At 31.4% G+C, this 15,513-nt stretch overlaps 1 protein-coding gene across 2 annotated transcripts; it reads right to left on the minus strand.

The window, feature by feature from the left end:
• Window positions 1-5,134: 5,134 nt before the first annotated feature.
• Window positions 5,135-13,595, minus strand: LOC126841841 (adenosine receptor A2a-like). 2 transcript variants are annotated; one of them, XM_050578534.1, is made up of 4 exons: window positions 13,439-13,595; window positions 8,785-8,999; window positions 6,750-7,316; window positions 5,135-5,367 (listed from the first exon to the last, which is right to left on the minus strand). In XM_050578534.1, exons 1-3 carry the CDS (start codon window positions 13,476-13,478, stop codon window positions 6,762-6,764), a joined length of 810 nt encoding a protein of 269 aa, XP_050434491.1. In that variant the 5' UTR covers window positions 13,479-13,595; the 3' UTR covers window positions 5,135-5,367; window positions 6,750-6,761. The 2 variants fall into 2 exon arrangements, with proteins under 2 accessions (XP_050434491.1, XP_050434480.1); XM_050578523.1 differs by having other exon boundaries at window positions 5,135-5,558.
• Window positions 13,596-15,513: the final 1,918 nt, after the last annotated feature.

Genomic DNA, 15,513 nt, shown 5'->3' on the forward strand with positions numbered 1-15,513 from the left:
ATTTCGGAGAAACTTTTAAGCGCAAAATATTTTAATTTCTATGAGAAGTTTATTACTTGGGTGTCGACCTGCAGGTTCGACGAATCCGGTTTTCCGCATTCAATAAGTGAAGTTCTGTCAAGGCTTTTGAATTCGGGCAACACCATGCAAAAACCCGGGTAGGAAATCATATCTACACTGCAGTGCATATGGCTGTCCATCGTCAAATTCCAGCCGTCTTCATGTAGTGCTGACTGGCGCATTGTTCCAATCAACACAACGACCATCAACACATAAACCTTAGAATACAGTTTATACATATTGTATTAGCTGTAAGAAATCCTTTGAAACAGGAAAAATTAGCAAAAACGGTTTGGAGAAATATGTTGTTTTACACTGAAATGGTGCGGTGATACAAATGTAATAACAGTTACGTTATAAACAATCCGTTTTTAATACACATGTACCTATATTAGTAGTATTCGCCAGCATATATAAATATATAGAATGTTTTTTTTAAATAACATATGTGCTACGTTTGACCGTGAACAGTTCCAAAGTGTATTTTACACTTGTTGTAGGTATAATATGTTAGACTTATCTTCAGACTTATATGAAGCCAACACTCGGTTGAGCGCAATACAAAACTTAATCGTGAATTTGCAAAATAATAATTAATATAAATATTTTACCGATTGCGCGGTTGTTGAAGCGGTGGTCTTTATGACATTTTGACTTATTTTTATATTTTTTAACTGATGACTATACTAATTATATCCGCGTTAATAGTAGGCATTAGGTTGCAATAATGCTGTAACTGTGCATCATAGTATTAGTATTATCTTACTTGATGATGTTTAAATAATAACAACAACTTTTCCAGTTGAATAACTTAGGTGCACCGCCCTCAGGTCATCCAACACGGATCGTATTGCTTCCATATTTTAATCGTTGTTGCACACTTGCGCGGCTTGTGGTAATTCCCATACAAGCGTTATGCAACCGAATATAACACATCAGTAGCAGAAATAACGTAAAGAACAATTCCTAAACGAAAATGCACTATTTAAAAACATGTACTGGTACACCTAATAAATGAATAGCCAAGTTATAATATTACAATTTCCATTTATCTAAAAGTAATTTTTTGCCGTAAACGTTAATAAGTTAATTTGAATATATTTTATAATTTAGTTATAATAAACATACTCGTATTTATTATAGTGTTGTTTGAAGCGACTGGAGCAGTTGAGACGATAATAACTAAACAATAATATTATAAATACTTAATTGGAATTTGATAAATTAAGCAACTCAAAACCGCCAACGGCGTTATATAGCATAAGTTAATTAAATTAGTTGACGTGCACTACGTTGATGTTTTCCAAAAGATTCATATCTATATAATATATTATATTAACATTTTAGGACATAGGTAATAAATAATAATATGGGCGGGACTACCTCATAGTATAGGGTCACAATGTTAAACTGATCCAATTGTGTTTTATTTTTATATTTCACCTCGTACTGTTGCGTGAGCATAAACAAGTACGGCGCGGCCAATTTGGTTGAACCCAAGAAGATATGGAAAAATAATATAATATTGGAAGACGACAAGTCGGCGTACGACACGGGGTATCTCGGGTTTGATCCTGGCGTGGTGAACTTCGTGGGCAATTGGGCCATGGCCTTGCGCTTCACTCAATACAGATTGGCAGCATCATGAGGCCTCCCAACGTGAATATCCAAGACCAAAGTTGTCGGCCCTGTCGCGGTACACGAAAATAAAAAATCGCCAGGCGGGAGACCGACTTGTGAACGAGTTGTTGCGGTTACACCCGGCGTACGAAAATGCCGATAAAAACACCTTAGTCGGTTTGAGTGACGCATCTTTGGCGGATGGCGTGTCGTATGGTAAAAATCCGAAGCCTGCCGTCCGCTCGTCTCTACGGGCGTTTCACCACCGTATGACGACGCAGAGTTGTTCGCGGTGTACCGAACGCATGTCCATGCCGCCCAGGCACGCAGGGATGAAGGACGGACGTGGCGTCGACCATAGTCGTTCCAGTTTTGTCGAAAATGCGGAATCACATGGAATTGTGATGTCAACGTCGCCTGCAACATCATAGCCGTGATCCGAGGACGTGTAGGTTATAGATTTAAATATAAAATCGCGGCACGAGAAATTGTTAGTCCGGTCGATTCGCTTTTTTGATGGCTTTAATGTAATATGCCTGTCTATACAGAGACTACATTATATATAACCTTAAATGATTTAAATAATAGTAGGAAAACGATAAATGTGTTAGAAACTTAAAATAATGTTACACATAATGCGTGCCATTATGTGTTACAAACAACGGTTCAACGCCAATTTATACTCTATTATCTGGCCTAACTGTGTATATGTATGTAATAACGAATCCTATTCATTGGCTACTGACTAGTGCAGTGTAGTAAGTGTCGAACAAAAACTGTTTTCAAGTTTTATTGAGTGTTGGTTTCACTGTTGGATTGTATATTATATTTATATTAACTAAATGCCTAAGCTATTATTATTTTGTTATTAACACATAGTATATTTGTCTATTTCGAGATAAAATAATATTCAAACGTTGGTCGTTGACTCACCTGCTTGTTTTGACTTCGGTATTTTTATGAAAGAACACTGAACATACATTTATACATAATTAATCGTCGTCTCGCACAGTAAAAATTGGCTGCAAAATCGCATAATATTGTGAAGTAACCTAGTCCTATAGAATTTTCCTGTAAGGGTACTTTTATCGGTATGGTGGTAATGACTGAAAGTAGGCCTTAAGTTAAAAAAAATCATAATGACTATGAATATAAGTATGTAAATATATATCTATATTTTTAATTGTGTATTTCTAATGATAAACCAAGTACAATAATAAATGCAATTAAGCCACAACACGCAATATGGTTTTACATAGGCGTATCCTATGAGAATGTTATATTATTACAGTCAGATGTCAAAATAAACTCGTGATAAGCTTCGCCCTTCACAATATTCTAGCATTATGCAATTATTCTAATACTCTACAAACACAAAATGCCTTTGTATACATTTTGTCAATACCTTTATAATAAATTAACTACAAAAAATTAAGAAACCAACAATACATTCTCTGTAAGTTTGTTAGCAATATTTTGTGTTTTTTTTTAATTAGGTTTACAATCTATTTTACTATGCAGATCAATTATTGCGTTTGTTATAAGAGGAAGTTACATTATTTTGAAAGACGTGAAATCTAAGGCAGTTACAAATTTAGAGACATTTTTGGGCAATATGTTTAGCCATTTCACGACTCGTTAAACTAAATTATTACTACGCAATAAATACGATTAAAGACTAAATATGATCATCAATTACTATCAATTGCTAAAGCCGGAGGAGAAAACACCAAATAACTACAGCTAAATATACTTGTATTTATTAAAATAAAGACTAGGTTAGGACAGTAAATTGATAAAGACTCAAGTTTTAATTGGATGGCACCCCGCCATCGACCCATGTATGGGGTTACTTTAGAAATTTCAATTATACGATCCATACCAATAACTTCTTAACCGGCAACCGCATTAGTTATCTGAAGACGCCAATAGATTCGTATGTGGTAGCTAAATAATAAAGTTAAAAAGTCCTTTTTAACTTTGCAGAGGTGCACTCGATCGATCCACTAAAAATGTTAAGACTTATAATAAAAATTCAAAACAAATATTTTTATAAAATATAAGTAAAACACAACTTACAAAAACATAATATTTTAAGAAATTAAGTTTTAGTTGACATCTGTATAGAAATTGAATATAAATTAGAATACTTCACAAAAGTTAACGACAATGTTACCGTAAAGCCAATATATTAGACGATTAATCTACCTTAAATATGCCATTAAAGATGTATTTCAATAATACTATTATTATATTTATCATAAAAAAGAATAAAACATTAGATTTTATAAAAATAGATACCACAAAAATATATTTTGAATGTAGGATGTATTTAAATCATAATTACACTAACCTATATTTTTATTAAAAAGTAAAACGGCACTCTGGTTATGCAATCTTGATGCGTGAGATTTCTTTTTATATTCTATTGCCTATATTGTATCCGGAGTATTCATAATAAACCAAATAATGTTTCTTTTCTCGATTGCACATTATTATAATTAATATTAATGAATTATTGTTCATGGTCTGTTCTCCAAGAGACAAAGTATAATTTTTAAAATTATTAATTAAAATGATTAAAGTATGATTTAAATAAAACACATTTTATAGTTTTTTAAGTAAAATCTATGAAGATAATTATTGTATGATAATATAAATTAAAATAAATAAATATATGTATTTTGTATAAAAAATAAATGGATAAATTAATTTTAGTTCGGACGATTGTTAATTGAATTCGTGTAGACATTAGCTGATCATGATTCGAGGCAAAGATGAGCTTGGGTCTTGGCTTAATTTTCGGCTAATAAAGCATTTAACATTATTAGTTTGTTATTTTCTATACTGTTTAACTTGTCATACTATACACTATGAATATAGACTGTCACTGCCGTCTGCCTGTTATTGTTTTAGTGAGTAATGGGTGTATTGTCGTGTATAATTTATGTTGCAATACAATATAGTAGGTATACTAACTAGTATAACTACTGAACTATCTGTATAGTATATACTACAATAACACTATTAAAAAGTGAATCATAGGTTACTGTACTGTAAACGTGCCGTGACTAAAGCTGAGGGCACGCTATATTTTCTACTGCAAAATTTATGCTTATAGGTACTTATTATTCTAAGTATAAACGTATTTATTAATTATAAAAAAATATTTTTGCACAAAATTAAAGCTAAGTATCTACTTAGATATTTTAAAACCATTTTCTTACCAACATGAATAAATATTAAACATAAAACACCACTTTTATTATTATTGTCGAGTTGAGACAATGATTAAGCCATCTTTAAGTTGTTTTGCCTTGGAAGTGTTTTTAAAATTAGTGTTGACGTGAATAAGCAATAGTCATTATAAGAACTTATAATTTTATTTTAATTTATTAAACATATTTTACAATATACATTTTACTATATTACATAAATTACAATACAAGCTAAACATATTCTATAAAAGAAAACTTAATTAAAAATAAATAAATTGTATTATATGATATTAAATAGAAAGCATGCCCTTGTCTATACACCAATAGTGATGTTTGCATAACCAATCAAACGCGACACAGATAGAATAAGGGCAATTCTAACAGACGTAACTTTTAGTATGTGAGGACCTTAGCAACATATAATTATATCATGTGAAGAGTATGGCCATTTATTCATTTCATAGTTTCTCTGTAATTATAAATAAATGGTATGAATTTAAATGAAATAATTCATCGTTCTGTATAGAACTTGTGAACAATTTTTACCTACAAAGTTAAAAATAAATGTATTAAAGAAAATGTGCTGTTACAACTTACATTCACTTTATTATTGTTTACTAATAGCTCATCTAACCGGAATTATTTGAATAGGGCCATCACCTACAAAAAAATAGAAAAACTACCCCTTAGAATAGTATTACCTTGTCTATATAAATTAATTTTTTGTCTATATTGTCGTTACAAAGATTTTATGACAGATGTCTATGCAACTCTGAAGACCAATTATATTAAATATGTAATTGTAAACATGTCCAAGGTCCAACAGTATTCTGTATAAGAACCACATATACCGTAGAGGTCAATAGTACTTATGTACCGACAGTAGGTATATTTGAACTTGAAAGGTATTTAACTTATATTACGAAATAGGCCCTGGATGGTTAAACTGCCGTTCAAATGTTTTAGATGATGTTTTAGCTTACTTTAAAAATAGTAACGATTTTTCTGGATTACAATAATTTATTTTTCTTATAAACATATTATAATATTGTTAAGAGAATGCAACACATGCCATTTTTTATGTAAAATAGGCCATAGGGTTAGAATTTTGTAAACATTTCCGAACATATTGTTTATCATTTAAACATGATGTTAAAATAATAAAAAGATCAAGACAAAAATTGTTTTTTAATTTCATGATTACTACTTGGCTTACCCTAAGTTAAAATATTTTTTTTTAGAACTCAAGTAATGACTTAAATTTTAAAATAATTGAAATTTTTTTTCGAGGTGACACAGTTGAAGTTCCCCTCTTTTCAAAGAACGAAGTAAATGTTTTGTTTACAAAATCATTGACGTAGGCTTTGATAGTCTTAGTGCTTTGATAAAACAATTAGTTATTAATAGACTATCCTCATTAATCATTACTATCTTATTTTAAATAATTTTGGCTCTAAATTAAGATTTTGCCAAAAATCTATAAACTTAATACAAAAAAATATTACGTGTGGCCTTAATGATTTATGAAAAACAAAAAAAATTATGTGTCAACGAAAACATTTAATTTCAGTAATACTTGATGTTTTAACATTATAGTAGTATTTGAATTTAAGGCCGGCAGTGTATTAGAGTGTGTTTTTTTATATACTGTTATTGTTACAAATAACAGTATTTATACCTTCGGGACTGTATTAAGAATAAATAAACACTGGTTGATGGAAAATGCTGTCAACCTGACTCGTTTACACCGAATTATCATTAACCCATCGATATCCTATATTGCTGGGTACATACTACATGACAATACCAATAAGTGTACTTGGAATTTTAGTGTGTATACAGTATACGTACCGCTGCAGTGTATTATTCTGCTAGTTGACGGACCGATAGTAGTACGGGTATTCTCGGATCGGGTTTCTTCTGGCGTCGCTGTATCCGCTGCAGATGGCGGATGGACGTTATGGACAACGAGACGGTGCCAGATATTTTACCGGCCACCGGCCGCCTACCGCAGTCCGTAGTCGCCGTGACCGCCGCCGCCGCCGAATGGGTCAACGAGCTTCCGCCAACGCTGCAGTCTTTGCCCGTCGACGACCGCCGGTCACTGCAGAGCAACAGCGACTTGAACGCGTTCCGAAAGTCTTTCAGATGGTACGCGTAAAGCAGCGGGTTGCCGGCCGAGTTCAGGTGCGACAGCACGATGCAGGCGTCGAGCAACGCGTCCGGCACCGGACACTCGGCACAGAAAGCCTGGACGCAGTTGATCGTGTAAAGAGGCATCCAGCACACGGCGAAGAACGCGACGATTATCGATAGATTCTGCGTGGCTTTCACTTCGCTCTTGCGGGCCGCCCCCAGAACCCTCAGTTTTGTCGGGCTGTCGTTTCGGACGCCGTTCAACAGCGTCATCTGTTTTATCTGTGTCAGGTCATTAGGGTATGTTAAACAATAATAATGTTAAGTAAAACGATTTGTTATTTAATTTTACATATTAGGTAATGCTTAGAAACATTAATAGACAGTATTTTGAGAGTCGTTAATTGGTTCATAATCGGAACACCGGTTCTAAATAAGTGTAAAAAAAAAATGGAGGAAGGACGAACTGAACATGGAACTTGCTTTTAGGTACTCGAAACAACGCTGACTATTATAATTATGAGTAAACATTCTAATGTTGCTTTTTGGCAATTGCAACTGTCGATATAGTCACAAGTCGCATCAAATTGTGATTACCTACTAGTATATCAGTTTTTAACACGCAATTATTTGGTATCTTTTTCCGTTCAGTTTATCGCCAGAAAAGCGCGTCCCACGCTAAAACTGCATGCAGCCAATTTCCGATAAAAATAATTAAAAGTTGTAAACATCATTATAGTTTAATAATACTACCGAATTTAATGGAAAATTTTATGTTTGTAAGATAACAAACATATTTTATGTAGAACTTTTTCTTTTCGCAAAGAATCAGAATAATTCGCTAAAGCAAACATTTCCATAATTCGTCGCCTGACCGATTATGAAGAACATTATAAACCAATGGAGCAAATGTAAATAATGTTTTTCCTAATAACCGGCAAATAATTTGTTTTTAATTATTTTAAAGCGAGTATCTCTTGTGATTAAAAGTTTCCTATTAAAATCTAATCGAACATACCTAATAGTCATAACATTCGAGACGCCGAAAGGCGAAATATACCAATATAAATATTGATAATGTCAATAGAGCAAATATTTATAGTAAAAAATAAATTTATATTTGCCACATTTGTTTATATCATCGCGCCGTCTAATTGTATCTATACTGTCTAATAAAATAGTCATATCTAAACAATATACATGCGTAATATACTGATTGTTATGAAAATTGATGGGACCATCTTATTTTGAAACACCGATCGTAGTTTTAGTTATAATGCAAACAAATATTGAAAACGACGAGTTAAAAAAAAGTAAAATTAAGCTCCGATTTTTCATGTAGTGGTTTCATTGATTAGTGAAACATATTATATTATACTATACAAAAAGAATAATATAAACACGCAGGATCTTCTACTACTTTTTATATACAATAATAATATGTTATGTCTACTCGTTTAGAAATACACGTTAGAGTATGGTAGGATGATAGAAGACTTTAAAATATGTAGTAATAGGTTTCACTAGGGTGAGTATGTATAGTTATCCAATATTTTAGAGTTTAGTGTATATCGCCAGAGGTATCACCAAGGGTCAATGTGGAATTAACGCATGCTTAATATTCTAAATAATTGGGCGCTACTTGCATATTGGAATATTGTATACATACGATTGCCAAGGATTTGAATTGGGGGTGTTGTCGTGTTGATGGTGTAGACAAAAAATGTATATCATTTATAATGTAGCTTACTTGTTTTAGTACGACTGTGTAGATATGAGCGTAGGAGGTGGCCATGAATAACGCGGGCAGTATGATGGTGGCCAAGTATAAAAACACCAGGTAGTTGTAGTCCATCACGCGGCTGAACATGCAAGCCTCCAACGTGGCACCGTTATTGGCCCTCCAGCCCATCAGGGGCATGAATCCTATCAGTATTCCCATTATCCAGCACACGCAAATTATGCCTGATTAAAAAAAAAATAATAATAACACATAAAACGCTAATAAAATAAAACCCTCCATGCTAGTCTCGATTGGCCGTAGTTATTAATTATTGTCTATTAAAAATTATAATTATTTAAGTTTAAATGATAATTTATTACTTCATTGCGTATAATACTGAAAAATTACATTAGCTACCGTTGGCCAGATGAACGGTAATTGATGGTATTGGATGGTTTCAGGTGGTTACACAGAAGAAAGCCAAACGGATAAATAAGAAGATAAATAATTTAATAATAATTAAATAATTAAATAATAATAATTTAATAATTTAAGATAATAATAATAAAACTTGCTCATTTTTTCGCTCATGGAAAAATTGGATCATGCATAATATGTTTTATATAATTTAACTGCAATATAATAAATGTAGGTACATTTGAGTTATTTGAAAATAATAAACAGAATAAAACAATATATTTATACTTAAAAAATATAATAATACTGTTTCAAACTATGTTTATTGGCAGCAAAATATTTTAAAAACATTTTCACGATATTTATGAAATAATTTATAATTTGCTGATCAGGATATCAGGATGTGGTACATCCACAAGTGTAGTGTATTTTGATTTCGTAAAATCTGATTGTTTTCCCCTTAACCTATATATTTTATCGTCCGTCCACATTCTAAATGTTATTCATTATTCAAGTAGTCAAATGTAATTTGATTTTTTTACGTTTATTCGAATCACGTCTCTTTTGACATTCGTTAAATACCGTGTGACGTTATAAATCGGTAATTTGCCGTAATAGTATACGTTGGCGATCAGCAAGCTATTGTTGGTATGCGAGGAACGTCAACCCATACTAATTGATAGGTGCTACCAATGGCGAAAAATCAGCATAAACGTTTTGAAATCGTATCTAAGAACGTGTCACGCGTGGCGCCTTCTTATACAAAAATATGTAGTATAATGCCATGCGATGTGTCCAGGTGACGGTTATATAGCATGGTCGATTTTTGAATCCTACAATCATTAATAGTATTGTTGAGGTCAGTTGAAAACGGCCAGAATTGGTTTTTTACCAGACCTTGTACTTAAAAATAATATCGACGTTAGCATTCAAAGCGTGGTTTCGTTGGAAGTAATTAAAAGTAAAACGAATCAAATATAGGTACGAGATGTATTCATTGTGTTGTCATTTGCCAAAGTACTTTTGTATATATTTATATTTGTAGCATTAAGCATAGCGATATGTATTTAAAACAAATTAGCTGGCTATGCCATTAAATAAAGGCCAAGTATTGTCAGTTAACATTGGTAGTAGGTACCGACCCGCTAATTCTTTTATATTCATAACGTTTGGAATAAATAAAAACGGATTCACATTAACCACGAATTAGTATTAACAATTTCTTTTTATAATTGGGCTTGTTTATTATCTAGAGGATAATAACTATCTTGGCTCTGGCGGATCTTTTTAAAAAATATATAATTTTGTTTGTTATGTTAAACAGTAATACCTAATTAATAGTATTTTTTTTTTTTTGACAAATATGTATTTGTAAAATTTTTAAAAAAAAGTATTTAAAAACTTTTTTGAGACGTGTTAAAGACACGTTTTTTTAACCGCCAGTTGACAATTTTTACTTGTTGTGGTACAATTTGGTTATAATTAGTAATATGAATTTGTCTTGTATATGATTTAGTATTATTATATTAATAACATAAAAGTGTGAGTTAAGGATAGCACATACACATAACCCGTTATTCTAGCTACATAAAAGAGTTATTAATGTATTTTTTTTGGAAACAGCTTATAAATATGTGTTAAAATTTAAAGTTTAAGTTGAAAAAATTATTAAATGCCAATACCGAATGTGACATTTTAGGAAATTTGCAAAACTTAGAATAATTTCTCGTCCATATTATACTATATTTTTTGGAATATTTTACTATGTAACCATTAGTTTAACTATGCAATTGCATTTTTTCAAGACTTGAAATTATTAGCATCTACAGTGTATTTCTAAATCTAGATTTTTAACATCCCACTCCTAGTAATAGTAAGCAGAGTCAATTCTATTTCTTTAATTTATAACAGCTGACATAATAGTCTGTCGCATTAAAGCCATGTATTATGTTAAGTCTTTAAAATTTTATATGGAAGTCTCAAGTCTTTTAATACATAATAATAACACAGGTTGTCAATCAACAGTTCTAAAGTTTCAGGATCCTAGTATAGCAAGATATTAACAATAAGTATGAGTTTTTATATATTAAACCACTCATAAAATTCAATAACTATAAAAAAAAACGTCAATGACTGACTACTTATAGTGTCTGGAAACAAATAGATAACAATAAACCTATTTTTTGTTACAGCAAAGTACATAACTAATAATTACACCAAGCGAAGTGAATCGATATTTTTCTTTTAATAATAATAATTATTATTACTTATTAAAGTTGGCTTACACGTCCAGTTAAACTTGTACGTACCTACTACCTATTTTGGGTTGCACATGTAAATACAAATCGGAAGATTGAACAGTTAAAAATTAAAAAGTGAATGTGTGAATCTTAAATAATTTACTCTGTTCATTTGCGCAAACGAACTGCACAAAAATACCATAAATTAATTTACGCGGTTTAACTAAACATGTAAACTCACCATACTTTATATATAGTAAATATTTTAACTGTTAATCGTATGGTTTTATTTATATATAAGGCAAACGAAATAACAATTATACAACCTTGATATTTAAAAAAAAAATATGTTGATACTTTAAACCTATTTGTTAAAATTGTCATACATTACGAAAATTAAACCTTTGATTGTGGTAAAAACCACGTTTCACACTTTTGTGATATTTGCATTTTAATGCAGTCGCGTGTTTTTAAGGTTATATATACTTAATTATATAAATTGTACTTATTTTCTAAAAAATGTAACATACTCATTAATTTTAGGTATTTAGTGTGGATTAAGGGAGTTAGAAGTAACGTATGTATTGTCTCAAACTGAATACTGGCAACGAAGATATATATATATATATGATTGAACATTGTTTAATATTTTATTAAGCAAGTCTTAACTAGAAAACAACACTGAATATTTTATGGGTACATTGCATAAATGTACCTTTACATGTAGTATATGTCATTAGACATTAGATATGTTAAATACCTACATATTATTTTGTTACGCACTTGTTTTTATTTTCATTTTATTACTGTAGTATTTTTTTAATACAATCGAAAGTATCCATTTCATTTGCTAATGATTTATGGAGGTTTTTATAAGCCACAGTTTATTCCGTATAATATCTAGGTATGCATATTGTTCTATAACATGATATATATAAATGATCCAAACGGTTCCAAATGATGAAAAACAAATTGTCAAATTCTTCCTCTTCCTCTTCGTCCCCTATTTGTATAATAAATAACGAATACATTCAAAGAACAGAAAATAAATATGTTCATTATTTATTGAAAAGTTCTTGCTGGAATAGGACGATGGAGAGAGAAAGGAAAAAATATGAAACAATTTGACAAACATTTTTTTCATCATTTATAACCGACTGGGAGGCGTCTCGAAATGTTTTGTTACAAATCCCACATAAGGGCCACCCTGATATAATATATATATATATAATTACACACACATATAAGATATTCAGAATTTGATGGTACTTCTGATTTTTTGGATGATATACTAACATTTTGAAAAAATTACCTGTGTGAAACATTTTTAATTTAAATTGTTTATCAAACAACAATAAAGTTTTTGTAGTTTTTCAGTCAGGAGCCAAATTTGGGAAAAGGGTTTTTTTTTTGAAATTTAAACGATAACATTTAATTCGTTTTTTAAATTAAGGTAATTTGCTAAACATTTTCAGTGGTTTCGAGTCAAAACTATTATAATGTTATTAAAATGTCCTAAATTTTAAAACCTAATATAAAGTTATTAGAGTTTAGATGTCTTAAGTCAACTTTTTTTAAACATTTTATAAGGACTATATTTGAAAATTTTACAACGTCATATCATATAAACTTAATAACCTCTATTACCGAGCACGAGCCTCTGGCTTCCAATATTAGTACACAATGAATAAGAAGTTATAAGGTGTTTAGTGCTATACATAACTGAAATTTCTCAAAAAACGCTTTGTTATTTTGAAATTGTTAGTATCATTGTTGATAAATAAAAAGATGATAACCAAAAGGACACGAGAGATTTTTAAAACAATTTACAGAAGAATAGAATTGTTTTAATTTAACTGATGATATATTGATTAATTATTATTCCAATGTACATAATAAAAAATATATCCTTGAACAAAATGTTATCTGTACTTTTTGATTCTCACTTTCCCCCGCTGTTAAAGTAATAAAAAAAGGGGAAACGTATTTTAAAGTATTATTTTTGCTAGGGGTTGCACACGTACTGACTGCCTTTTTGGTGTTGGAATTCGTTGAGTAGGCCATTGGGTAGAGTATGGCCCAGTATCGGTCGGCGGACACGGCTACCAAGCTGAGTATGGACACGGTGCACAGTACGATGATTAGCGAAACGGAGAACACACACAGGTGCAGGTGCCTGGGTAGGCCGACGCTGGCCAACACCGCGCACGGTATGCCCACCAGGCCCACTAGCAGATCGGCGACGGCCAACGATATTATGTAGTAATTGGTGCGGCGGCGAAGCCTGCGTTCCCGGCGGAACGCTACTATGACCAACCCGTTTCCCAGGGCCGCACCGACGGCCACCAGGCCCTCGAGCACGGCGTACGGCACGTTCAACAGCGGTCTGCCCGGTACCGCGTCTACCGCGTCCGCCGTATACACGTTCATGGCGCCAAACTGTTACTGACAGTTTTTACGCCGGCAACCAAACAGTACCGCTCAACACGAGCATCCCCACCAACTTTCAGCTGTCGCCGTCCCGTCCCGTCGTACGCGCGCCTCGACGAAACATGTCATAATATAATAATACACTTTGTCATGTTATACTATATTAAATACCGGGTGATTGGTTAACTATGGACCAGTCAACAACTTAGAAGATATTAGACTTTTTTTAAATAATTTTTTTTTATAATTTTACAATTATTAGTTGGGACAAATTAAATATATTTTTTTAAATTATAAATCCGTCTCTTATATATTACAATTTTATAAATTTGAGTTTTTTTTAAATAGTAACGTAATCAAATTTGTCCCAACTAATAACTATAAAATTATAAAAAAAAATAATTAAAAAAGTCTAATATTAATCTTCTAAGTTATTGACTGGTCCATAGTTAACCATTCACCCGGTACAGTGCCATTGTACACAGTATAACGTTATCTGTCCTGTTGGTCACCGTCTACATTACAGTAGCTGTCGAAAAAAATGTGTGTGGCCCGGTCCAGCGGGAGAAAGAGGGTCCAGGCACTTTATTAATTAATTGAATGTGGCAAAACCACATTAATCAATAAAGTGTATAAAATAATATTAATGACATATAAATGAACAGTATGAACAATTATTACACCGGCTTTGTTACAACGATATTAATATTTCGCAGAATAATTTTAGAAATGTTATTGAATCAAGGAAATAATAATATAATTATTTCTTAAAACGTTAGATAAGATAGAATGAGTGAATTACTGTTTACAAAAAAATCTCGATCGCGTTAATTAAGATAACGTCTTCAAATATACCATACACATTATACGGTTCTAAATGAGTGGGTGCTTAGTTTAAATAATCAGTACTCGAAACCAGTTCAACGATTATATTAAAGTCCGGATGGCTTTGAGTTAATGTTAATAACAAGTTTACTAATTCACTTAAATTACTGAACCCGAACTTACTTAAATTTTTCTATTTTATTTATCCATTACTAAATAATATTTTATTAATTTTGTTGGCTAATAACGATACCTGCTGTTTCTTTGTTGTCAACCTTGAAGTACATTTTTTTTCGGAAATATTTTTTTTTTTTTACATCATGATAACGAAAAGCAGCAAGATACATAATATCAATTTTCTTCGGAGGGTTTTAAATAAAAGCATAGTAAAAATCCATTCGAGTTCTGCGTGAACGTATAAACAAACGCTGCACCGTCTTTATAAATAAGTATTTATATAGATATAGATAAGAAAAAAGGTAGATAAAAATCATATTTTTTTGATGAAGAGTAAACTTGAACAAGTTGTATTTTTCGTTGTTATTGAAATCAAAGTGTTTAAAAAATAAATAAAAATTGTATTAGTTATTGTGAAAAAAAAAAACGTCAGAGATTGTGTGATAATCAAGCCAATTAAAATTATTATTTTTTTTATTTATAAATCCGGTCTCTAATAAATAGTTAGGTATAGACGGCGTTTAAAGTATCTAAACTTTTGTTACGCGCCCAATTTAAAAATATTGTTTGATTTTCTTTGACAATTATTACAAATATATTCTTGTTTCGAACGCTCGTATTTTAAGCGCGATGAAATCCAAAAAAAAATTCGCAATTCAAATCAATC

This window comes from Adelges cooleyi, unplaced genomic scaffold, assembly GCF_023614345.1.
Source record: "Adelges cooleyi isolate 19-005CV unplaced genomic scaffold, UGA_ACOO_1.1 ACOO_flye_CR_arks_rails_tigmint_CR_PRNA_108, whole genome shotgun sequence".
NCBI classification, from domain to species: domain Eukaryota; kingdom Metazoa; phylum Arthropoda; class Insecta; order Hemiptera; family Adelgidae; genus Adelges; species Adelges cooleyi.